Source organism: Oculina patagonica, chromosome 10, assembly GCF_052425735.1.
Source record: "Oculina patagonica isolate OP01 chromosome 10, crgOcupat, whole genome shotgun sequence".
Lineage (NCBI taxonomy): Eukaryota > Metazoa > Cnidaria > Anthozoa > Scleractinia > Oculinidae > Oculina > Oculina patagonica.
Window position 1 is genome coordinate 8,318,865 of NC_135767.1, and position 24,899 is coordinate 8,343,763.

Consider the following 24,899-nt stretch of genomic DNA (forward strand, 5'->3'; position numbering starts at 1 on the left):
GATATTTCCTTTCTGACAAGATTCCGATCAGATATCCATTGTCAGCGTAGAATCAGTCTGACGCTGTTCCGGACAATTTTCAGTTGTTGATCGCGAAGACAAAACTATTACACGTGCGCTTCTGTTTAGAAAGGGTCTAAATGGGGGGTGGGGGGGGGGGGCACAAACTTTCATTACTTTGTCGGTTGTCAGTAATATTTTTCGCCCGCTCTCACTAGCTGGCTCTGAATGGGGGGGGGTCCATATGTCGGTTGAAGTTACAATTTCATTACTTTGTCGTTATATTTTTTCGCCTTTGTCGAGAGTCGGTTCACCCCATTCAGACCCCGGCTTATATATCGTATTTTAATAAGAGTAGCCCACAGCTGGCTTAAAACTGGCTTGCTTTATTATCTTGCAATCGAAAAACAAAAACTATGCACCAAAAGTCAGTGGTGAAACCAAAGAAATGTCAACTTAAAAATACGAAAAATAATGATTAAACGATTCATAATTTCATCAGCCTGAATAACAATTTTGCTTTTTGACATCCTGTCACAAAATCAAATTTGACGAACTGTAATCCACTTCCATCCTTGTAATTCGGTACTTCTTGCCAAAAATACTTGTTTTATTTTGCTCTGTAGAATCTTTTTAACCAATTTACTTGAATATTTGGTGACATTTGCCAATGTAATATGGTAAAATGAAAAGAGAACTTTGGATAATCAGCCGGGAAACTCCCCTTAAGTCAAATAGTAATTGTTTAATCCTTTGCCACAGCTATTCGCAAGAGACAAATCATAGCGTTCTTCAGTGACATTTAAAGAAGCTACGTCACGGACAACCCATCTTGAAGAAACTGCAGTTTTTTTTTTTTTTTTTTTTTTTTTTTTTTTTTTTTTTTTTTTTTTCTTTTTTTTTTTTTTTTTTTTTTTTTTTTTTTTTTTTTTTTTTAAAAAATTTTTTTTTTTTTTTTTTATTTTTAAAAAAAAAAAAAAATAAATAAAATATAATATGAGCAGTTTTTCTCAGTCTCGGATTAGAAGTTCAGTCATTGGATAGCCTCGTCGACTTTAAACTCAAGGCCGGAAACAAGACTGGACCTCACGGCATGAAAAGAGCAAAGAACAGTGGTAAGAGTAGTAGAGTAAAGAGCAAAGTTAAAATTGTATTGCAACGTAGAATTTCGACAAAATTGGTCATTACCTTTGGACATCATAACATTTGTAAGAATCAGCAAAACCCCTAAAGTTTTGTTGAGGGTGCTTGTTAGCTAAATCCTGAGACCCTAGTCTTACTCTATTTAAAACCGAAATATCCGACCAAAATATGCGGATCGAATGATGTCAGATCTGGCTACGTATACTAAAGTCTATACCGGCCAATTTCCGACAAGCCTGATTGAAATTTGAAATGTCAATCATTTTACTTCCTTAGCCGCCTATACAAATCTGTAATCTATTGATACTAGTCAAGTGCATGGTATGTGATCGCATTTTATTGGATCCAATGAATTTTCATCGCTTCAGTTTTTCGTTTTTTCTCTCACGGTAAGTTTAGGGTGATTGTCCTTTAATATATCGGAGACCAACTAAAAGATTTAGGTCCATAATGGCGTAGTTCTCTAGTTCAGACAGAGCAAGTCAAATCCATGTCTTTTTGCTTTATGGGTGGCATATAACTATATTTTGGAACACACCTCGGGGGATCAAGAAAACCACAAACTATAAAGAGCTTAAGTGTGTTGTGACTGTTTTTTCAATTGATTTTCTCTTTAACGGTTTTGTAGGTGACAGTGACGTACTTACAGTGCAAGCTCTCTCGGCTCCGGAATCCTAGTTCGTTATTTCCGACGTTTGCCGATCACCTATTCGGATACGAACATCCAATGTCATCACCAAAATGTTTTGTTGCATCCGGTTGTTATACAGCTATTTCGAGAAACGTTGTCGGAAAAAAGCACAAAACTGCACAAGCCAATCCCTAAAGGTAGTATGGGTAGACGTATTAAGCTACTACACGTGTTGAATACTAATGAGATATAACATCAAAATAAGCGCAATTTTCAGGTTTTCTTTCTTTTCAGACATGTAGAAACAAGGTACGTTTAGACCCTCTGAAGTTCAGAAGAATTTTTCCTCACTCAAAGACATGCGACAGTAAAAGTAAAGCTACAGATATAGGCCTCCTGAGAAGAAAAACAAATTTTCCACGTGCAAAAATACAAACTTGTAAATTTCCTCTAGGCCAATATGCAAAATTCCAGTGAATACCCAGACCACCTTTCGGTCTTGTCGCGTGCACTTTGATGTTTTTTTTCCGACAACCTTTCTCGAAATAGCTGTATACAGCTATTTCAATAAACGTTGTCGGGTCAAAGCTAAAAGCTAAAAGGCAATACCGTATGGCGTTCAGGCCTTCACTACAAATTTGCATGTAAGCAGTAGCTTCATTAAATGTACAAATTTGTATTTCTCACGTGGAGAATTCACGAGTTTGTTTTTCCTCTCAGGAGGCCTTTCTGTAGCTTTACTTTCACTGCCGCAGTGCCGCTTGGCTCTGACTTTTGAAAATTCTTCTAAAATTCAGTGTGACTAAAAGCACCTTGTTTCACATAACTGAATAAATAGAAAACGTGCAAATTCGCGTTTGTCATGTCACTATATATTTTAGTATTCAGCACGTGCAGTTGCTAGCGCTCTCTTCTTCTACCCATACTGCCTCTCAGTCTTGTCTTTTAGATTTGATCCGGACAACGTTAACTGAAATAGCTGTTTATTTCTGCCGTAGATAATTTATTGATCATTTGAATGAATATTTAAAAAATAAAATCGAATAAAAAATCGACCCCGCCAGGATTCGAACCTGGAATCCCCTGATTCGTAGTCAGATGCCTTATCCATTGGGCCACGGGGCCACACATGTTAACACCAAAATTAATAGCAGCAACCGGGGCGACCAGGACTATTTTCTTCATATCCAAGTGAATTTGTAACAAATTTGACTCTAATAACTTCATTTATTAAGTGTGGCCGAGTGGTTTAGGGTGCTGGTGTTCTAACTTTGTTCTCGGTCGTCCCGAGTTCAAATCCTCGGTCACGCTTTGTGTATAGCCAGCTGGTCTGCCTCCTGATAGTTGGGATTTTTTAACTATGTCATGTTTATTTGAAATATTTTTTTCCTCTGTTTCAGTGGCATGACTTTAAACTAGCTATCTCGAAGAGATATGAAGCTAATTGCCTGACCACTATAAAAAACATTTTATTATTTATTGTATTTAAGTCCTGGTCGGTTTTTCAAAATGAAAAAAGTGTTTTTTTTTCTCGCCTAATGGTTTGAAAGAAAAAAATTGACTTTATCAATCCTTAATTTCATGTGGAAGTGCGCGTTAGGTACACAATTGCAATCTGTACGTAGTTACAGGAACGCCAAGAAAATGGGGTCATACTGTAAAGATAAAAATTCGACGAAAAAAATTGTAAAAATTAATTGAAAGCGTATGTTGAAAATCCGCCATATGTTTAATGAGATGAATATTTGGAGTGCGTTTTCACCGAAAAGAAAAATAAACGACCCCGCCAGGATTCGAACCTGGAATCCCCTGATTCGTAGTCAGATGCCTTATCCATTGGGCCACGGGGCCACACACGGTAAAACAATTATGGCAATAACAAAAAATACCGCGACCAAGTCTATTTTCTCATTTGTGCAGCAGCTGAGGTGCAAAATCAAGCAAGAAGCACATGGTGGCAGCTTTGACAGGCTTTCATGTTTTCGCACTTAAATTCTACATGCATTTTGAGAACTTGACTTGTAAAAACTTGCATCGAAATACTGACTGAAAGTTTGGTCCACCCATTTGTGCAGCAACTGAGGAATTTTCTGTCCCTCTTTTTTGTTGAAAAATGGAAAGTTCAAAGGGTCGCAATTCTTTAACCGTTTCTCATTTCTCAAGATTCCATGTAGTCACTTTGCTTCAAAAAGCAAAAAGCCCATCAGTACTTACCATCACTAGCCCATCCCCCACCTCTGCACTACTTTCTTGAACTATCATGTCTCCTGCATCCTAGTCTCTTTGTTTGTGTTCAGTGGGGAGAAGTACTTTCATGACGAACCAATAACGGCTGCGTACGAGACTACCTCCAACCAGGCCGAACATCACTAGACTACGAGCAGTCCCTATTTTTTCGAAGAGTCCGTATTTTTTCGCAGAGTCCGTCGAGCATCCGCCGAAAAAAATAAATCCCCATTTTTCGCGCGGTCATTTATTTTTTCGGCGAATGCTCGACGGACTCTGCGAAAAAATACGGACTCTGCGAAAAAATAGGGACTGCTCGTAATCTAGAACATCACAGCTGCCACCCCCTTTTTCTGCAGCTGCAGAAAAAGGGGGTGCAAAAAGTTGCCAGCCTGAATTCAGCCACAATCTCTGGTAGCGGGGCATCTGATTTTCAGGCTATAGGCTGTAGCTTCCTAGCTATAGAGCGATTAAAATTTGTAGCCTGCAGTCGCCGAATAAAGGAACTTTCCCGGCCCCTACTTCCCCTCCCTGGAGTTCTCCCCTGATGATTATTCCCGCGCTAGTCGCACTTTTTGGCGCGAAGGCGCGGCTGCGATTAGCATTTCCCAGGATCCTTTCTGTACATCGAAACTGAACATGGCGACACGCTGGAACTGAGATTGCACGTTTTTGAGAGATGAAGGTATGAAATTCATTTTTTCCCCTTCATTTTGATGTTAAAAACCGTTTGCAGTGAGTCAAGCAATGTCAATTGTTCTGTTTTTCTTATTAAAAACTTCATGTTGTTAAATTCGGGAGTGAATGCGGCACGTAGTGTCGTGTGAGTTTAACTTTAAAACTCGCTTGCAAACTGATTCTGTTTGGGAAACATGATAAACATAGTGCTTGTTGTATTAAATGTCGCTCGTTTTACTATAGTAATATATGATAATGAAAATAAGGCAAAGGAAAATACTAGATTGTACCAAGGGTAAAATTGAACCACAACATCAGAATGCAGACTGCAAAATGCAGAGAATGCAGAATGCAGACTAAGAGAATATTTGTGTTACCTTTACCATTATTGAAAGCTAACCGTAAACAGGCTAACTGGAGTGCGTAGTAGGCTAACCGGAGTGAACTTTTCACTTGGGTTAGCCTGCTACACACTCCAGTTAGCCTACTATTCACTCTGGTTAGCCTAAATAGCACTTCTCAGGGTGACTTCTGTTAGCCTGTTTACGGTTAGCTTTCGATAATGGTAAAGGTAACACAACATGTTCTCTTAGTCTGCATTCTGCGTTTTACATTCTGCATTCGGCATTCTGAAATGTCAGACACCGCTTGTACACAGGCTGTTGTACATGACTTGTATAGCCCAAGGATATGTATTGCTGCCGTTATTTTGGTCTATATTTCTGCATAATTATTGGAAAACAGGGTTCAACATCATAAAACAATGAATGCAATCAAATTTTTGAAATGCTTGTAGAACTTTAGTGCGAATAATTACGTGAAAACCTATCAAAGGCATGCCATGTGTTCCTTGCTGGATCTGGATGCAAGTACTAAAATATTTACTATTCAAGTTCCCAGTAATATACTTGTAGAATTTTAGTGCGAAAACTTGAAAGCCCATCACGGCACCCTTGCTGTGCGGGCATTAATGTTTTGGACAAACTGATGGCCAAGACAGAGCCCACAGCACGCTCTCGAAAGCACTAGAGCTGATGATTGCTCTCGCCATCTGCTACTGTTTGTGTGCGCGTGCAGCTTGTGGATCATTTAAGATCTCGGGTTTTTTCGCAAACCAAGAAGAAATTTCATGGTTTAAATCGCACATCTCTACAATAAAGCCACTAATACGACCTCAAGCGGTGCTTTGCGTGTTTTTACTGAAGGAACTCAGACGCTTTTTGAAGAAAAAAACTTCTAAAACAAACACTTAGTTCACACAGTTGTGTACGATCCGACACGCCATTCCGCGCGCGCATGCCAAGATTAAGTGGTCCTCACGCAAGCTACATGTAAACGTGCAAGCATCGTGTAAACCTTGCGCATGCTCGACAAAGATTTGACACGATTCTTGCAGAGCCCTTTCTTCTCAAGTATTAATCAGTGGAAAAGAAAGGGCTCTGCTCGCAGGGTGCCACCATGTGCTTCTTAATGGATTTCGCTCCTCGACTGCTGCACTAATGAAATTATGGACCAAAATTTCAGTCAATGTTTACTACATGTATATAACAATGCAATTTTTTACAAGTCAAGTTCTCAAAATTCATATAGAATAAAAACAAAAGGTACTGGTACTCAAAGGTATACAGTGTAAGATTTAACTTATTTATGGTTTTAGCAGTGCATTCTGGTCGAAAGCGCAAAGGCATTCTGGTTTAAAGCCAGAAAAGCCTATAACACCAAGATGTGCGTGCTCACTTCGCAGCCGGCAAATAATAAAACTGAACACTTTTAACAATAATTGTTTTTTTTTTTTATCAGTTTCTTTTTAGATTCCATGATTGGAAACACCAGAAATGATTACCAGCAAAAAGCCTAATGACATCAGTTGCCGTAGCTGCAGGTATGAAAAACACTGAACTATTTTAGTTTTGTCAACAGTGTAAATTATATAAATATTTGGGCTTTGTTCCAGAAAATATCCACACCCCTCCCACAGAAGGTACTTTTGTTTTGTTTTTCCACTCCCCACACTACTGGGAATTCCGGTTTAGCTTCGTACAGTTTTCCTTTAAAAACTTTGGGTTTTGAGAACCATCTCCCAAGGTATATATGGATACATGTACATGTATGTAATCCCCAAGGGGGGAGGGGCACTCCCATATATGAGCAATAAAGGTATGTACTGCTGTGAAGGGTATGGCTTTTAAGCAGTTTAGTCTGGGATAGGGTATAGAAATCAGAGAGTTTTGGTTTAGAAAAGGGTATCATTAACTTGCCGGGAAACTGATTGGTGGTGTGACGATAAAGTCCAGAATAGGAATAGAAACTCAGAAAAGAAAGATGCTTTCCTAAACGTAAATACAGTTGAATTCCGATAACTGGAACCTTCAAGGGAAATCAAAAAAGGATCGAGTTACCGGGGGTACAAGTTATCGAGGGTAAAATTAGTAAGAAAATGACCTGGATAGGAATTGGAAAAGGTTTGAGTTATTGGGAGGTTCAAGTTATTGAGGGTTCAAGTTGTTGAGGGTTCAAGTTATTGAGATTCAACTGTAAAATCATTGGGGCAACATTGTTGACAGACGCTTGGTGTAGTTAGTATAGGGATGCAATCAGCTGAACATGGTCTGGTATAGGGTAAGGGTTTCAAATACCCAGCGGCACACCCCCACCCAAAAATATACCAAGTGCCCCCCCCCCCCCAAGATTTAATCTTGAAACAGTATTTTATGAGTAGTTGTGGAGCAAAAGACAACTGCAATCTGCTGGAGAACAGTTTGAAATTGTTTCTAATTAATACACTGAATTGATTTATTCAAGGTGGCTTTCTTCATTTAATCATGCTAATTAATTTTGTTTAGTACTTCATTCACCACACCTTCCAGTGTTTGGGTATAACAGCAATTAGCATGAATGAGTGACCCACAAACTTGCAATCTGATTTGCTGTGCAAGGATGGTCTTTACCTGTTTAGCCCACACGTAGGGGTTTCCTCCTCACCTAACCCCCCCCCCCCTGCCCACCTGAAGTTAACTAATCAGTCTTGAAAGAGAATGTGTGAAGAAGTCCATATGTTTCAATACAACTGTAATTATATACTAAATACCGTATTGTTTCCATTTTTTTCAGCAGGTTCACAAGCTTCATGAGGGCATTTCTGAGGAAGGCACCGTGCACAAATGGAGTCTTTCACCTTAATCATTACATTAAGAATATTTCAGGTATCCGAACCTTTAGCCACAAGCTTAAACTATCAGTTCTCATTACTTTCCTTACTTTACCTTGAATGTTAGTACTGAGAATTTGTTGTTTTGTCAAGATGGTTTTCTTTATTCTCATCGCCCATCTGCTTGACGTTGTACTGGTATTATAGGGAGAAATTAAATGTTGGTCTGGACTGCAATAAAAAACAACAGATTTTGCCAGAGATGGAATTTGGTCATAAATTTATCAGTTGTAAAACAAAATGCTATGTAATTCCTTGCTAACACAACAAGTAGTGTACTAGGCCCTTGTATGACACGGCCGGTGATTTGTTTTTTTGGAAAACGAACAAGTTGTTTAGCAGCTTTTGTAAGCTTGTGATTCTACTGGTCCTCTAGTGTAGCATTTGCTATTGTTTTGGTGGCTAGCGGGCATTGTTCCTGCTGTTTGTTCTGTTGTTCTCTCTAAGGGTAGCAAGCCATTCACCAACAGGTATATTTTTTATCAGTGTTGTTGTTGTAGAGTATTGCACCGTAACTTTAAGGAGGCTCGATGTAGTTTTTTTAGCCCTAGGGTGGTTGTTTTGAAAGTAAACATTATCAAGGATAAAAAATACACCAAAGTGATCAAATATGACCAAAGTTTAATTTTTTACTGGTCGCTTAGTCACAAAGGTTACCATAGCAACGGTTGTCATTTTCTTTTGTTTTTAAATAAGCCTTGTTATCTCCAAATCTAGATTGACTCTTGGTATTCATTTTTTGATATGTTAAAGTTTAGTAGATTGACAAATTGTGGGCGAAATTTTAGAAATATTTGTAAGAGCGTTTTCAAGTAAATCAAGAATGAAGGTTTCAGAAAAATCCCGTTTTAATGTGAAATAGGTGCTATTTAATTGTTTCTTAGTATTTAAGCGCAGTTATTCAAAATGAAATATAAATATTTAAACCATCAAAGAACATTAACTGAAAGCGAGAGAGTTTTTGCTTTATTTTTTTAAAATATATTGACCGCCGATTGTAGGAAACTACAAGAAGTTACAAAAAACTTCATTCTTGATTTACTCTAAAACACCCTTACAGATTTTTCTCAAATTTTGTCTACAGGTAGTCAATCCACTGTACTTTAACATATCAAAAAAATTAATACCAAGAGTCAATCTAGATTTCGAGAAAATTAAGCTTGTTTGCAAACAAAAGAAAGCGACAATCGTTGCTATGGTAACCTTTGCGACGAAGTGACCAGTGAAAAATTAAACTTCGGTCACATTTGATCATTATGGTGCATTTTGGCAAAAATCGAACATTGGCTTCCTAGATAATTTTCATTTTCAAAATGACCACCCGAGGACTAAAAAAACTATATCGAGCCTCCTATTTGTCCCAATCTCGAATCCAAGTAAATTCTTTTCTGATTGATGCTAGTATTTGATGTTAGCCTATTTGTTGCTACAGTACATCCCCACTAGTTTATGATTATTTTGATATGTTATCTTCTTCTTCAGCGGTTGATCCAAATGTACCAAAAAGAGTCATGATGACTTTTTAAAGTGGCGCAGGGGGTGGGGATGGTGCTGTAGGTGGAAGGGGGAAGGGGAAAGGAGGGGTGTTTCAAATCCCCTCTTCTAGATCTGTTATAACTTATTTCCCCAAGTATAACTAGCTGTTTAATGACTTTCCCTTGTTTTAAAGTGCATGTCATGTTTACCCCAAGAACTTCTTTACTCATGGCCTGGTTTTTATAAACTTTCTGTAGATCATCGTATTGCTGTGCTATGATGCCTGATGCATTGAACTGACAAGTTGCTGAGAAAAATATCGTGCAAAAGTTGAAAACACTGGTGAGTTCATGGTTCCTTATTTACTATTTATTATTAATGTATAGTTGTTGGACTAACCATTACGTTATTCTTCGTACTAATGCAGAGCTGATTTCACAAGATTTCATACGACTGGGGAAGTGTTTCTGATTGACATGGACAGACAGACAGTAGGATTATCATAATTATTCTACAAACAACAGGTTAGTGTCAGAGTCTTGTCAACAATCCCTCCCCCCCCCCCCTCATCTTTTTTAGCGAACTGGCTCGATGGTCTCCACTAAAAATAGGGCAAGCACCTTGAATACTAGTTTTGTTAGCTGTGAGTATTTAAAACTTGCTATATTGGGACCGCAGAAAGAGACTATTCCCGTGCTTGTATTAGTACTAGCTTAAGGCCATTTTTTTTAACTGCTGACTGGATCGCTTCAGGACAAAGAAAGTTGAATGGTTTCAGTCGTTTGCCTGACTTGAAATCCTCTCCCGTCGCTTTTAAAGCCAACCTTACTTCAACATTTCGTTGTAAATTATCGAGTGGCGTATAAGCATGTCCCAGAAACAGAAATCCTTAATTTTTTTTTGATCAACTTGAAGTGATAAGCTGAGGTGAATGTAAACAACCGTATTCAGTTCGAGGAAAAGCTGATGTTTTAAGGGTTAGCTCTTTGTTTAAGAAACGTGAGGTTTAATGATCAAATTTTGTTCATTGTCAAAAACTCAGAATTAACGAAACAAAAGAAAATGAAGAAAAAAAGTGAAACGTTTTCCTTTAATTAAGTGCAAATTTTATTCGCCATTTAGTTTATGCGATCGTGCATTCATCGAATGATTTGTATTCATAAACACTTATCACAAATGGACACATTACCGAGCATGTATTTACATCATTCTTGTATCTCAACAGCAAAATGAGAAGCGCAGAATGACGAAGAAGCTACAAACCAACAAAACCTACCAATGAAAGAAGGACAACTTAAAGCCTGGCGTTTTAGGCGAGGTTAGTAGATTAGCTTCAACAAACTAAGCCATAAAATTTTTACTGTATTTGAGGTTTTGTCGCACCAGAAGTTGTTTATTTCGGGTAAACAAAGTGGCAAAATTATCAATGCTTTTTTTTGAGAATTTTTCATTTCAAAATAACAAGAGTAAGATGCCACAACTAAAATTGCGACAAAACGATCGCAGTTGTCGCAGTGACACGTTTTGTGAAGGAATGACAAATGTAGTGAACGCAAATTCTGCTTACTTTTGATTATTTATCTCGTTGTACGCCAAAAATATTCAATCTGAGTTTGTTTACATAATATACAAATAAAAAAAATAAAAATATTCAATAAAATATAATAAAAATATTCAATCTGAGTTTGTTTTACATAATTTCCTGGTGTTTTGATCGCAATTTTGAAAATTTCGATTCATGTAGCGGAGTGAAGCGCCTATAAAACCAAACGTTATTCCCTTTTCATAAAGGTCCTCTCAGCTTTGTACGGTTGTATTTATTGATTTGTCGATTTGTTTTTATTTTCATACAGGTTCCTGTATGCCTTGATGCTTCATTCGTTTCAGACAAGAATCAAGCAAGAAATATCATCCAAGAAGAAAAGAAGTTTAATTTTAGGTAGAAAACAAACTTATTTAGCAAGACGAATTTCAGCTTCACGATCATTTGGAGAGAAAAACGCAGCTACATGTAAGTTTTATTTTTTTAAGGCCTCTCGCTAAGTATTTTCAAGTTAAGGGTTTTCATCTTTAGTGCTATTTTGTTTTTGGTTTAGTAAGAAAACATTTATCAATTTTTTGCGCAAGATTTTTTTATTCTAACATCTGTTTAATTTTTTTAATTTTCCCGCCAAAAAACTTAGAAAAAATACGGCGCCCAAAATACGCATGCGCCAATTATTTTTATAAAAAAATCCAGATTACTTTATAGTAATGTACACTCTGCTAGTCTATTATATTGTCAATTAAATATAATTCATTTTGTCTTCTCTCTTTGATTAATATATTGTATTATTAAACAAGTCAATAAATTGAACAGTTTTCTTTGTAATCTTTATTATCTTCAATAAAATATTTCAAACAATAAGTACAAACGAGTGTTTTAATTGACTTCATTCACTTCAATATCCTTTATTACTTAATTAGTTAAGTAAAAACCAATTAATTAATAAAAAAAGGTGTCAAGAAAAATCTTCCCTATATATACTAAGACTTTTGGCGGGAAAAGTTGAAAAAATTTGCACAGCGTTTCTCCTGGCCACATTCTCGACAAAAAATTCAAAATGGCTTCCCTTAGAGATTTTCCGCCGAAAATATGCAAACGCCATCTCCTGCAAAAAAATTCAAAATGAAACGCAAAGTCCGTCCCGGATTTTAAAAAACCGATACCATATTTTAGTTAAACGTCTTTCCCAAAATCGAAGTTTAAATTGAAACTATTTTTTCCCAACGATTTAGGTTTTCAAAGTTTTTGCACGAGATGGCGTATACATGTTAACTATAAAGAAAGCAACATGGAAAGCTATATTCTTTCCTGCGAAAACTCAATCCTCGTTTTATGGCAATAACCCGAGAAAACAAACAACTTTTCACTGCGCCACTACCGGATCCAGCGAAATGAATTCAGTAGTGATGCCGCGAAACTTTAAATGTTTAATCAGGTTACATTTCCAAATAGTTTTTAGGTTTTGACTTATAACTTGCCATGTTGCCTCGGATAAAGACCTTTACCATGCAGCCGTCAATATTTGTTTGCAACACAGGAAGAATTACGCAAGAAAAAGCTATAAAATTCAAGACATAAGCAAAAGCTAGGTTTATTATTTTTTGTAGCAAATTCAACTGTTGATTTTGGCCGCAGAAAAATTTAATTAATTGTGCTTGGCTCCATATAACAAACAAGAGTGAAAAATTATCGGGAAAACATAGAAAAATCAATCCGATGCTTAAAATTCGCAACTCAAGCGAACACTAAGCCTAAAAAAAATCCTGGAGCAAATTCAACCGTTGTTTTAGCCGCTGATTTTCACAATTTAATTGCTCGACTTCATGTTCATAAATTTCTTGTGATTACATTCTACTTGCCGAGTTCAGGTTTATTTTTTAGCAATATACTATTCAATTGGAAACTCGGCTTAACGTATTTCTGTTTCGATGTCTTGTCCTGCGTTACATTGAGTGCCGGCAGGAGAAAAAGGTCTTTATCCGATGTAGAAGTAAATATTAAAGAAAACCCAATGTCTGGTCCAAGGAATTAACAAAAGCGTTGTTTTGAGTTTAATCCCACCCCTTACACGAATTTTTGCTTACCACTGAACAAATGAAAAAAAAGTTAAATAGGGGTTATACAGACCACAATAAAGATTATAAAGCGGCAAAATGAAATACTTCGTTTCAATTTGTATAAATCTAAGTCAACAAGAATAACATCTCTAAACATTCAAACAATTTTATCGTTACCAATAACAAGCAACATCTTGTTGGGTAACAAATACGCCAAGACAACTGAGCAAAAATGTATTTTGTTGCTAGACAAAGCTTACGAAAACTGATCAAGATATCCAAAGGATTTGGTAAGCTCGCAAAAAAATAATATATATGGAATCCTTTTTCGTTATTACGCACAAAATAAACAAGAAAAAGTAATGAAAAAGTTCGTTGCATTGACTTGTGTAGCGCAACAGAAGTGAATAAGACAAGACAATTGAATTGGCAGATAAATATTACGAAAACTAAACTTGTAAAGAGATTTCGACCAGTCTTTTGAAAGATCAGTAAAACTTGCAAAAACTAATAAAAAATCAAGATTTCTAAAAATAATTTGAACGAAGTTCTTTTGTCGCAAAAAATAAGGTCTTGGCAATACGAGCTAAGTGTAGGAAGAAAAAACCGATTTCAAAAGAGCAAGCAAGATAATTTTGGATCAGCAAGACAATTAGAGCAAAAACAAAAAGTCTGTCAAAGTATTTAATCATTGGCGATTTTATTTTTAATGTTATAAAAGAAAGCAAGAAGAAAAAATATTTTTTCAAAACCGTTCGATAATGTGGTCTGTAAATGATAGCAGTAAACTGATCCCAACTTAATCGAGACTACATCGTAACAATTCTTTGAACCAGACATCAGGGTTTTGAATACTTCGAGAATGACAAGAGAACATAGGTACATGCGTTTCTCCGTACGCTTTGTTAAACAATGTAAGACAAAATTGAAAAAAAAAGAAAGAAAGAAAGAAATATATTGATGTGCAATGATGTACATGTTCAAAACGGTTTTATAATGTTCAATGATTTGCTGGAAGGAATTTGTCCCGCTTTACATTTGAAAATCCCGTGTTCTCTTGACAACTACAACTGTTAAATCCGTTGATGAAGCAAACTTGTAAGTATTTTTAAGGTGGCACTATTTGTATACTTCAAATAAAAATAAATTTCCAAATACACTTGGTGTTAAAATCAGCAACTTACCAAAAATTTTATTTCGCGAGAGTCGTGTATTTTTTCAAGTTAATGACTGTGCATTTTGCTTAAAAATTTGAATAAAAATTCCTGCACGACGGAACGAATAAAATTATCAGGCTAAAAAAACAATTGAATTCCACAAACAATTGTAAAATTCAAACTAGATTGTTTCTTTATTTGAGCGACTTCAAGGAGTATTTTCTATACTCTCATTCGTTACGCAGTGCCACCTTAAAAATCGCCTCGCTGCAACATCAAATAAATTAAGTTGTGAATGGTGGCTGATGGTCAACAAACTCAACTCAGTTCAACTGATTTATATTAAATCACTTTTAATTTGGTGTATATCGTATCAATTTTCATGATGTCGTCTTTTTCATGACTTGATGCAGACAATTTTCTGTTTCTGTTGATGCAGACAATCAGTATTACAGATCTTAAAACACCGAGAGTGAAGTTCTCTTACAAATTCAGACTTTTGTTCAGCCACCATTTTCACTAAAATATTTCACAATTTAAAGTTCTTATCTTTGCAGTGTTTCCTTCGGAATAAGTGATCCCAGTTTGTACTTTTGGTCAGGTCCTTCTTTCCTTTCAGTCTTTTCCTCTAGTTTTCCTGGAAAATGAATTATCAATATACTGATAAGCAAATGCTCAGGTTTTAAAAACTTTTTACAACAACAAACACTCTGGAATGGGGTCTTCAACGCACCAAAGCAATTGCAAGAGAGGCTACGCCCGTACAAGCCAAAGAAATTGAAAGAGTTCTAAAATAAAATTCGTTCGGTGCGCGAAGTTAAAGTAAAACTTGGCAAATTATCTTCCCATAAGAAGGCCCCTACGCCTTAGAAAAAATTAATATCCTATACACATGGCCGCATTGAATTTAACACGCTTTATCGGCTTTCAACTCGCTGCAGTTTTTATGTTATTTTTTTAGGCTTTGTATCCTCAAATTCGTAACTTTTTTAACATATTGCGCTGCATCAGTTAATGCTAGAGAGTAAACTTCGTAAACTAAACAAAACATACTGCTTTCTCAGTCGAATTTCAACTTGAAGCAACGCTCATAACGAACAGAAAGCGCACGTGTCGACTCTCTTCAGCGACATTATGTAGATTTTGACTTTCTGGGCAAAAGGTAAAGTAATATGTTCCAAAAGTAATGCTCACCTTTCGTTTGATAAGCGTGAAGACTTCTTTCCAAGCTTTAAGCTCTTCTTCTTCTTCAAGCAACTTCTTCCTTCAAGAGTACAAACTCGTCTTCATAAGCGACACGTCTTCACACATCAACGGACAGCATGGTTTGATGCAGGTTCTGCAATTTGTTATGAATATGGATTAGAAACTCATGCCAATCGCTGACAAACACGTCAGAGATTTGGCACGGACTTTGCTAGCACGCTTTTTCGGTCAGCGAATCACAAACAGCGAAAAAAGAAAGAAAATACACGCTATGAATATAATTTCTTAACCTGAGTTGCTATGTATTTTGAAATGTTGGAGAAATGAGAAAAAAAAAAACAGAGGATTCAATGAAATGCCTTCAGTTAAAAATGTGTCTTACAGCGGAAAGAAAATATTTAGGGAGGACTAAATTGGATGTTGACTGCTAGTCAACGATTTCATAGAAAACTTCAATTTATGTGAATTTCGTGAATGTTAATCAACCTTTTGAACAAACAACTTGTCACTTGACGACGTTTTTTTATCCTTAAATTTCGCCCGTTTTTGTAAGCAACTCTTTAAAGCTAAGTTTTGAAGAACGAAAAATAAAGCTTTTAGATAACGCTTATATAAAAGTATCAAGACATTTAGGTAACAACTTTTGAAATTTAGGTGCAATGCAAGTATTTAGATTTTGGCAATTTTTTAGCAAATCGGCTTTTTGTCATTCCAGTAAAAGACAACTTTCCAGCATTATACGAGCCGAGTCTAGTCTCCGGCCACGTTACAAAAATGATGATAATGATGATGATGACGACGAAAATCATGATAAAAATGATGCCGTTAAAAAACCTCCATATACTTGATTTAAATAATGCTGAGTTCGCACGTTTTCAGTTGCCCAAGAAAAAAAGACGACCCCGCCAGGACTCGAACCTGGAATCCCCTGATTCGTAGTCAGATGCCTTATCCATTGGGCCACGGGGCCACAGATGTTGGTAAAGTCCTAGAATAACAACAAGTACGGCGAGCAAGTCAATTTTCGTTTCCCTAATTTCATTCTAGCAATATTATACATTTTGCTTACAGAAAAAAACGTCTCAATTCTCGTTGGCTGAGTGCAGTTTTTTTCAAACATTGAAAAAAAAATCCGCCTGAAGGTTCGTCATGACTATCCGTTAAATGGCCTCTTGTTATAAATCTAAATGATTTTATTTGGAGAGCATTCTTCTTTTTACTTCAAAAAATTAAACGACCCCGCCAGGACTCGAACCTGGAATCCCCTGATTCGTAGTCAGATGCCTTATCCATTGGGCCACGGGGCCACACATGTTATTGCTAGCCTTAGTAGAGGGTCCTAATGGCGTGGTAGCCAACGAGACAACCAGTTCTCGTTTCGTTGTCTAACATTAGCAATTGTTGTTGTTGATGATGATGATGATGTTGTTGTTGTTGTTGTTGTGTAACATTGCCGATGAATTTGTGCTTGTAGGTAGGGGCGTGGTCAAACGTAGGAAATCTGTCATCGGTTTTCAAGAAAATTGGCAGAATCTTGACAATCATTCAATCGGTGAATTTGGTCAACAGTTATAAATAAACAGTTTAACAATTCAGCTGAAAAGACGTGTAATACGTTGAGAAATTTTACCAATTACGTGTTTTCTTTTTAAAAAATGCCTACTGGCTTAAAAAATAATTAAAAAGAAAACCTCCATACATTGAATTATTTGATTACTTTGGATTTATGTTTTTAGCTTAAAAAAAATTAAACGACCCCGCCAGGATTCGAACCTGGAATCCCCTGATTCGTAGTCAGATGCCTTATCCATTGGGCCACGGGGCCACACATGTTGACGTCAAAATTAATAGTAGCAAAGGAGGCGATCAGGACTATTTTAGTTCCCCAACATGAGCAATTGTTGTTGTTGAAAACTTTTATAAATAACTAGGACCTCTTACTTATAGGGACATGATATTTATTAACGTCGGCCTAACCACACCCTTGGTGAATAAGTTACATATCAAAGAACCTGGAATTCCCCTGATTCGTTGTCAGTTGCCTTATTCACTGGGCCACGGGACCGCACATGCTAATGCCAGCCTTAGTATAGGAATGACAATTTTAGGGCTGTCACGAACTACTTTTAAGTGTGATGTCATCCAAAGCCCACTTGTCTGCAGGATTTTTTTTCTTCCATTGCATTATTTTTTTAGGCATAAGCGCTTGTAGGAATTTTTTTAGACAGGTTTCCCTTGCAGGATTTTTTAGGAGGAACGTCACCCCCTCCCCTCCGATTATTTCTAATGGTCCGTCCCTAACTGTAGTTAACTGTGTTGGTGTGACCACAAAGCCGACCACAAGCACTAACTACAGTAGAGTAAACGTCATGTAACTAAAAAGTGACCTGAAGTAACTGTAGCTAGCGACGTTGATGTGACCACCGTTGTCCAATAATATATCATTTTTGTAACACTAATAAAAAATTAAAAATATATATATATACCCTGTACTTGACCCAAAAGGCAAAATCTACAACCTGCTCTAAAATAATGCAGAACCTTCCGTCAAATCACTCCTATTTTTGTTTTGAGAAAAAATAAACCTGATTTGAACCTGGAATCCCCTGATTCGTAGTCAGGTTCCTTATCCATTGGGTCACGTGGTCACATTCTTTACACAAGAATAACGATAACAACAAATACAGGGACCAGCGCAATTTTCATTATATTTATTTCACTTATTTCATTTAAGCAATAATTATACGCCGACATTTTGCCCAGAAAAACACATCTCTATCCTCTTTGGCTTCGAGCAGTTTTTCAAACGCTGAAAAAAAAAATTCCGCCCGATCGTTCGTCATGACTTCAGTTGAATGGCGTCTAATTAAACATAAATGATCTGACTATTTTGATAGCATTCTTCTTTTTACTTCAAGAACCCGTAGTCGTAGTCAGATGCCTTATCCATTGGGCCACGGGGCCACACATGTTAATTTTACTCTTAGTATAGGTGTACGACGACCAGGTTTATTATTATCGAATATTATTCAACACCCTCGTTGTCTTTTTCCCCCCAAAAACAGAAACAAAAATAAACTCACAGTGAGCAAAGAACCAATTGCGAAGAGCACAGAGCCAAACAGCAAAGTGCAAACCTTCAAACTGCACATTTTAATTTAATGCTGAATTAAGCTGTGAGCATCACAAAATTTCAAAGAGTCAGTGAATCGTTCATGTTCTGGAGAGGGTGTGTAGCCCAGACTGATCTTTTTAAAATTCCTGCAACCTATTAACACCGATAAGGCAGCGTTTTAGCAGATTATATCAAACTCATGGCTTTTTTCATCCTCTTCTGTACAATCAACTGAAGGCTATTGTCCAATAATATACATTTTTGCAATTGTCTTTAAAAAGCATATACCCAGTATTTGACCAAAAAGGCAAAATCTGTAACCTGCACGATCTGTTAAATCACCCCTATGATTGTTTTGAGATAAAATAAACGACCCCGCCAGGATTCGAACCTGGAATCCCCTAATTCAGCCTTATCCATTGGGCCACGGGGCCGCACATGCTAACACCAAAATTAAAAGTAGCAAAAGAGGCGACCAGGACTATTTTCGTTCCCCAACATGAGCAACGGTTGTTGTTGAAAACCTCGCCTTAGTAAATAACTAGGACCTATTACCTGTAGGGACATGATATTTATTAATGTCGGCCTAAGCACACCCTTGGTAAATAAGTTACATATCTTCTTGTTGCCTCACTGTTAAACGAGTGACAACCCTCATCGGCACGCGCGCCGGTTCGCGCGCGTGGCTCTAGAGAATACTGGAACAAGTTCATTTTCGATAAATACACGCGAATTTCAGCCCTCCTGATCGCGATTTCGTCCTTCTAAAAGCGCGCAACAAGAAACAACATTCAATTGGGTGAATTGGATCAAAGGTTATAATAAACAGGTCAATAATTCAGCGGAAAAGTTGTGTAATACTTTGACAAATTTTACCAATTACTTAAATTTTTTTAAAATGCCTAAAGGATTGTAAAATAATTGGAAAAAAGCTCCATATATGATCATATATTGAATTATTTAATTACTTTAAAATTATTTTTTTAGCTTAAAGAAAAAAAAAATACGACCCCGCCAGGATTCGAACCTGGAATCCCCTGATTCGTAGTCAGATGCCTTATCCATTGGGCCACGGGGCCAGACTTTTTAACACCAAAATTAATACAAGCAAAAACGGCGACCAGGACTATTTTTTGTTCCTCAACATAAGCAGTTGTTGTTGTTGTTGAAAACCTGGCCTGTGTAAATAACTAGGACCTCTTTCCTATTACTTCCCTATCCTCATCGAGCCCATGACGACTCTTGAGGCCGGCTCTTTCCTATAGGGACGTGACATTTATTTATGTCGGCCTAACCACACCCTTGGTAAAAAAGTTACATATCTCCTCGTTGCCTTAGTGCAGTCAAACGAGGGAAAACCCTCATCGGCACGGTCGCCGGCACGGTCGCACGGCTATAGAGAAAACTGGAACAAGCTCATTTTCGATGAATACACGCGTATAAACCCTCCTGACTGCGTGCAATACAAACATTTATTCAGAAGGTGAATTTGGTTTCCAGTTAATTAAAAAAAAACAGTCAATAATTCAGCGGAAAAGTTGTGAAATACGTTAAGAAATTTTGCAAGTTATATGTATTTTTCAAAATGCCTAATGGTTAGTAAAAAAATGAAAAAATGTCCATATATTGTATTATTTGATTATTTTGGATGAATTGTTTTAGCCTAAAAATAATGATCGACCCCGCCAGGATTCGAACCTGGAACCCCTTGATTCGTAGTCAGATGCCTTATCCATTGGGCGACGGGGCCACACGTGGTAACATCAAAATTAATAGCAGTAAAGGAGGCGATCAGGACTATTTTTGTTCCCCAACATGAGCAATTGATGTGTTTGAAAACCTTTGTAAATGACTAGGACCTCTTACTTATAGGGACATTTATATTTATTAACGTCGGCCTAACCACACCCTTGGTGAATAAGTTACATATCAAAGAACCTTGAATCCCCTGATTCGTAGCCAAAATTAATAGCAGCAAACGGGGCGACAAGTTCTCATTTCTTTGTCTAACATTAGCAACTGTTGTTGTTGTGTTGTTGTTGCTGTTGTTGTTATTATTATTGTTGTTGTTGCTGTTGTTATTGTGGTTGTTGGTGTTGTTGCAACCGTACCGAGAAGGGGGCGTGGTCAAACATAGGAAAACTATCACCGGCTCTTAAGAAAATTGACATGAGCTTGTCTAATTTTGATAAGAACGCGCCGTTTTTGTCCTTCTAAAAGCGCGCAACAGAAACAACACTCATTTGGGTGAATTTGATCAACGGTTAGAATAAACAGGTCCACAATTCAGCGGAAAAGTTGTGTAATACTTTGACAAATTTTACCAATTGTTTTCATGTTTTAAAATGGCTAAAGGATTGTAAAATAATTAAAACTTTATTACTTATTTACGTTTTTAGCCAAAAGTAAAAATAATCGACCCCGCCAGGATTCGAACCTGGAATCCCCTGATTCGTAGTCAGATGCCTTATCCATTGGGCCACGGGGCCACACATATTACCATCAAAATTAATAGTAGTAAAGGGACTATTTTCGTTCCCCCAACATGAGCAATTGTTGTTGTTGAACAACCTCGTTCCCAGGGCTTTTCAAATCACCAAGGGAAAAGCCCTGGGAACGAGGTTGGTTGTTGAAAACCTCGCCTTAGTAAATAACTAGGACCTATTACCTATGGGGACATGATATTTATTAACATCGGCCTAACCACACCCTTGGTGAGTATGTAACATGTGTCCTCGTCGCCCAACTGCCAAAAGATGGAAACCTCTCATCGGCACGCGCGCCGGCTCGCGCGCGCGGCTCTAAAGAAAACTGGAACAAGTTTCTTTTCGAAGCCTTTTCGATAAATACACGCGTGTTTTAGACCTCCTGACCACACGTAACTCAAACATCCATTCAGTATAGGTGAATTTGGTCGCCGGTGAATAAAAAAAAGATACAGTTTAATAATTCAACGGAAAAGTTATCCCTTTTACGTTGAGAAATTTTGCAAGTTCTTCGTATTTTTTTAACGGTTCGTAAAAAAATAATTATATTTAAAAAAATATTTCCATATATTAAATTATTTGATTATTTTGGATGAATTGTTTAAGCCTAAAAAAAATAAACGACCCCGCCAGGATTCGAACCTGGAATCCCCTGATTCGTAGTCAGATGCCTTATCCATTGGGCCACGGGGCCATACACATTTAAACCGAAAAATGAGGCGACTGTTTTGTTATCATTAATTTAAATTACAACAAAATTTGTTGACGATAATCAAATATAAACAAAACAGTTGATCTTAATTTGAAATGCACAAGAAACCAAGAACTCAACGCGTGGAAACAGTGCAAATAACGGTACTGGCCGCGTAAACTGTCCAACTTGGGCTAAACTGTTGACTAATCAGAATCCTGGTTATACTGTGGACCTTTTACGCTGCGGATCTCTTTATATCTTGGAACTTGTTATGCAATGGTTAGAGTATACAAGCTCTTGGATCCTAGTGGTGCGATCCGAAAATTGATTTTGAGACTAAACCCAAAACCTCTATGTGTTAACAGGTTTACTACAGAAAATGAGAAAACTCAGCGAGAAACCAACGAGGTGTGCCGAATCTTTCGTATACTTGGATCAGTAAAAATCTTAAGTTAACAATTGAACTGTTTTTTTGTTTTTTTTTTGTCGTTGTTGTTGTTGTTTTTTTTTTGTTTGTTTGTTTTTTGTATTTTATAGAATTTTTGTTTCAATCTCGTTCCCTAGTCGCAAGGATAGGCCAGGTTTGCCGTTTTTCATTTATTATTTAAAGGAAATTACGCAAATGAAAAGGAAATATTTTCAGGTGAAGAAAAGTCACCAGAAATTAAAAAAATGTTGTTTTATTCACAAAACATTGCAATAGGCTAATTGAGAAAGATTCATCAAATCTTAATTAATTAATTAATTAATTCAACCCTCAACCTTGCTAAAACTTCATTTTTATTTTCTTAGACCACGAAGGTTTCATTTTTTTATATAAGTTACAAACAAGACCAGACTATCTGTGATTTTTTGCGGAGACATTATACTACATGATACTACAAATTGTTTAACAGCATAAACTCTAAACAGTCGCGGACTTAACACGTTTCTTATATAAAGTACCTAACAATTTCTTTGAACAATAATAAAAAAGTGCCATCAATACAAACAAACTTGAAGCCAAATAAGAGTCATTCAATAAATTTTCTATGCATCTATCTCTCTACGCTGCTAAAACATAAATTATTTACTCTGTTCTTGACGTCATATCCGTCCCTCAACTCCTCTCCTCTCCCCCTCCCTTGGGTCAAAGCCATTTAAGCAGTGCCTAATACGGCTAAGGACAAAACAAGACGAAGCACGAAGCGCATACTAAAACGCACACGCGTGCGCACGTGCACGTACGTAGATACAAAAGCGTGCACGCATCAGGGACACAGGTCTCAATCTAGAGCAATAACTTAGATGTTATGTCGCGAAATTTTGTTTAAAGTGTTTTAAAGTACATCGACATTCCCTTCTTGTGTTCTGATAAAGCTCTGTTTCCAGGAACAAGCGCACAGTTTCAAGCGCAAGTCTCGTGTGACGAGTATAAAGACAATGGGGTCGATAGCAGCTGCAACATGTGGCAATATCCCAACTGCGACGGACAAAGCCGGAGAGAGTTGAAAACAGTCGAGACAATATGCCTCCAGTAACGTAACCCCGTAGAAAATGCCCCATGCAGTAACCATGGGAACTAAGATGACCAGTGTGTTAAAGGAAAGTTTGAGTGTTCTGGTAATCTCGTTACTGCGGCCACCTTCTACATCCTGTAGGTCGTATTGGGCTCTTCGTTTTGTTGCCCAAGCAATTTTGAAAATACACAAATGCGTAAACATCATGATCGTTTCCGGGATCACAAAGCTGGTGGCGCTTAGAACAGTCACGAATATTTTGCTGTGCGAGTCGTTTATTTCATCCACCAGGAATCTCGTCACGCCAATTCCGGCCATGAACAGAGAATATACCCAAATAAGGACAGTAGCTTTGTGGGCACGTGACTTGGTAATGATCTGCTCATACGTAAAGGGAAATGTTACTGCGCAGAATCTGTCAACGCTAACAGCAGTCATGTTTAGCATCGATGCAGAAAAACATAACACGTCGATGTTTATGAGCAATGCCATTAACAATCCTTCGTGGGGCGGATTTCCTCGAAGTTCTTGCACGATCCACGCGCCTAGAGCTGAAATGAGCAGGAGATCAGCAACGGCCAGGTTAAATACAAAATAGTTGGTGAGCGTGCGTAGCTGGTGAAATCGACAAAATCCATAGCAGATGAATCCATTTCCGACCAATCCTATGATAAAGAGCAAGATGGATGCGATAATCACGATTTCTCTGTTGACGACAGAAGGTAGTGGCTCATCCGTGGTAGGAGTAGTACTGTTTATGGGAGTGGCCATGGCAGCAGTAGTAGTGTTGCTAAGGACGGTGGCCATGGTTGCAGTAGTAGTGTTAGTAAGGGTGGCCATTGTAGCAGTAGTAGTGTTAGTAACGGTAGCCATGGTAGAATTCAATGCCATATCCGTCTAAATTCTGTAGTAAAATAAAAATAAAAAATCTTTGTTATAACCATTTCGTATCATTTCCGAGGTAAATATAAGAATCGGGGAATTCTGATTGGTCGAGAAACTCGGCTTATGACGCTATAATTACCCCGCGAGAGGCGAAAAGTGATTATAGCATTTGAAGGCGAGGTCACAAAGCCAAGCCACCTTTGACATAAAAGCAAGTAAACATGGCGATAGTTGCTGAATGAAATTTTCGTTCATTTGAAAGAAATCACCCGAATTCCGTGATATTCAAAACATTGGGAATTTTGAAAATTGACTACAGAGGCTTTTGGACAGAAAATGTTTCCAAATAATTAATGTTACATGGCGCCGGCCGAGCGCTCTCCAGAAAGCTTGTTCGCAGGCTAAACTTGACGCTTTGTTGTGGACGTCCCAGCGCATAGCTTGCTCTCCGGCATAGTGGATATTGTACCATGTGTCCTTGAGATGCAAATAGCCCACTGATTGTAGAAAGTTAAGTAAGTGACCACCAAAGTTATTTTCATTCAAACTATTTTCCCAGCATAGGCGAATCTTTTTTACAATAATTACCTCCTTAGCATGAGCGCTTCAGTCTCTGATCGAGCTACAAAAACACAAACTTTAAATTTGTGGTCTTTAAATTTGAGTTTAATTAGAGCAACGAATAGATTGCATATCTGACAGTCATTTTCCCCACTCCTATCATAAAAATGTATGATCGTGTGAAAGTTTCTGACGAGATAAGCTTAATTTGCACTGTTCTGTGTTCTGAAGTACTGAAAATCGATAAACTATCAATTATTAACTTGGCAAATTCAATATTCAGTCGACCCCGATAACTCGAAACCCCGCTACTTGAACTATTTTTTGTTTC

General features: G+C 37.3%; 1 protein-coding gene and 9 non-coding genes across 10 annotated transcripts; all 10 read right to left on the reverse strand.

Moving 5' to 3' along the window:
* Positions 1-2,826: 2,826 nt before the first annotated feature.
* Positions 2,827-2,899, reverse strand: Trnar-acg (transfer RNA arginine (anticodon ACG)). Its single transcript has one exon. It is a non-coding gene; the product is annotated as a tRNA-Arg (tRNA).
* Positions 2,900-3,552: 653 nt separating this feature from the next.
* Trnar-acg (transfer RNA arginine (anticodon ACG)) lies at positions 3,553-3,625 on the reverse strand. The gene has a single exon. It is a non-coding gene; the product is annotated as a tRNA-Arg (tRNA).
* A 12,600-nt stretch (positions 3,626-16,225) lies between these two features.
* Positions 16,226-16,298, reverse strand: Trnar-acg (transfer RNA arginine (anticodon ACG)). The gene has a single exon. It is a non-coding gene; the product is annotated as a tRNA-Arg (tRNA).
* A 264-nt stretch (positions 16,299-16,562) lies between these two features.
* Trnar-acg (transfer RNA arginine (anticodon ACG)) lies at positions 16,563-16,635 on the reverse strand. The gene has a single exon. It is a non-coding gene; the product is annotated as a tRNA-Arg (tRNA).
* Positions 16,636-17,080: 445 nt separating this feature from the next.
* Positions 17,081-17,153, reverse strand: Trnar-acg (transfer RNA arginine (anticodon ACG)). Its single transcript has one exon. It is a non-coding gene; the product is annotated as a tRNA-Arg (tRNA).
* A 2,296-nt stretch (positions 17,154-19,449) lies between these two features.
* Trnar-acg (transfer RNA arginine (anticodon ACG)) lies at positions 19,450-19,522 on the reverse strand. Its single transcript has one exon. It is a non-coding gene; the product is annotated as a tRNA-Arg (tRNA).
* Positions 19,523-20,120: 598 nt separating this feature from the next.
* Positions 20,121-20,193, reverse strand: Trnar-acg (transfer RNA arginine (anticodon ACG)). Its single transcript has one exon. It is a non-coding gene; the product is annotated as a tRNA-Arg (tRNA).
* Positions 20,194-20,859: 666 nt separating this feature from the next.
* On the reverse strand, positions 20,860-20,932 carry Trnar-acg (transfer RNA arginine (anticodon ACG)). The gene has a single exon. It is a non-coding gene; the product is annotated as a tRNA-Arg (tRNA).
* Positions 20,933-21,550: 618 nt separating this feature from the next.
* On the reverse strand, positions 21,551-21,623 carry Trnar-acg (transfer RNA arginine (anticodon ACG)). Its single transcript has one exon. It is a non-coding gene; the product is annotated as a tRNA-Arg (tRNA).
* Positions 21,624-22,942: 1,319 nt separating this feature from the next.
* Positions 22,943-23,995, reverse strand: LOC144628686 (beta-4C adrenergic receptor-like). Its single transcript, XM_078486819.1, has one exon. It carries the CDS (start codon positions 23,993-23,995, stop codon positions 22,943-22,945), a length of 1,053 nt encoding a protein of 350 aa, XP_078342945.1.
* Positions 23,996-24,899: the final 904 nt, after the last annotated feature.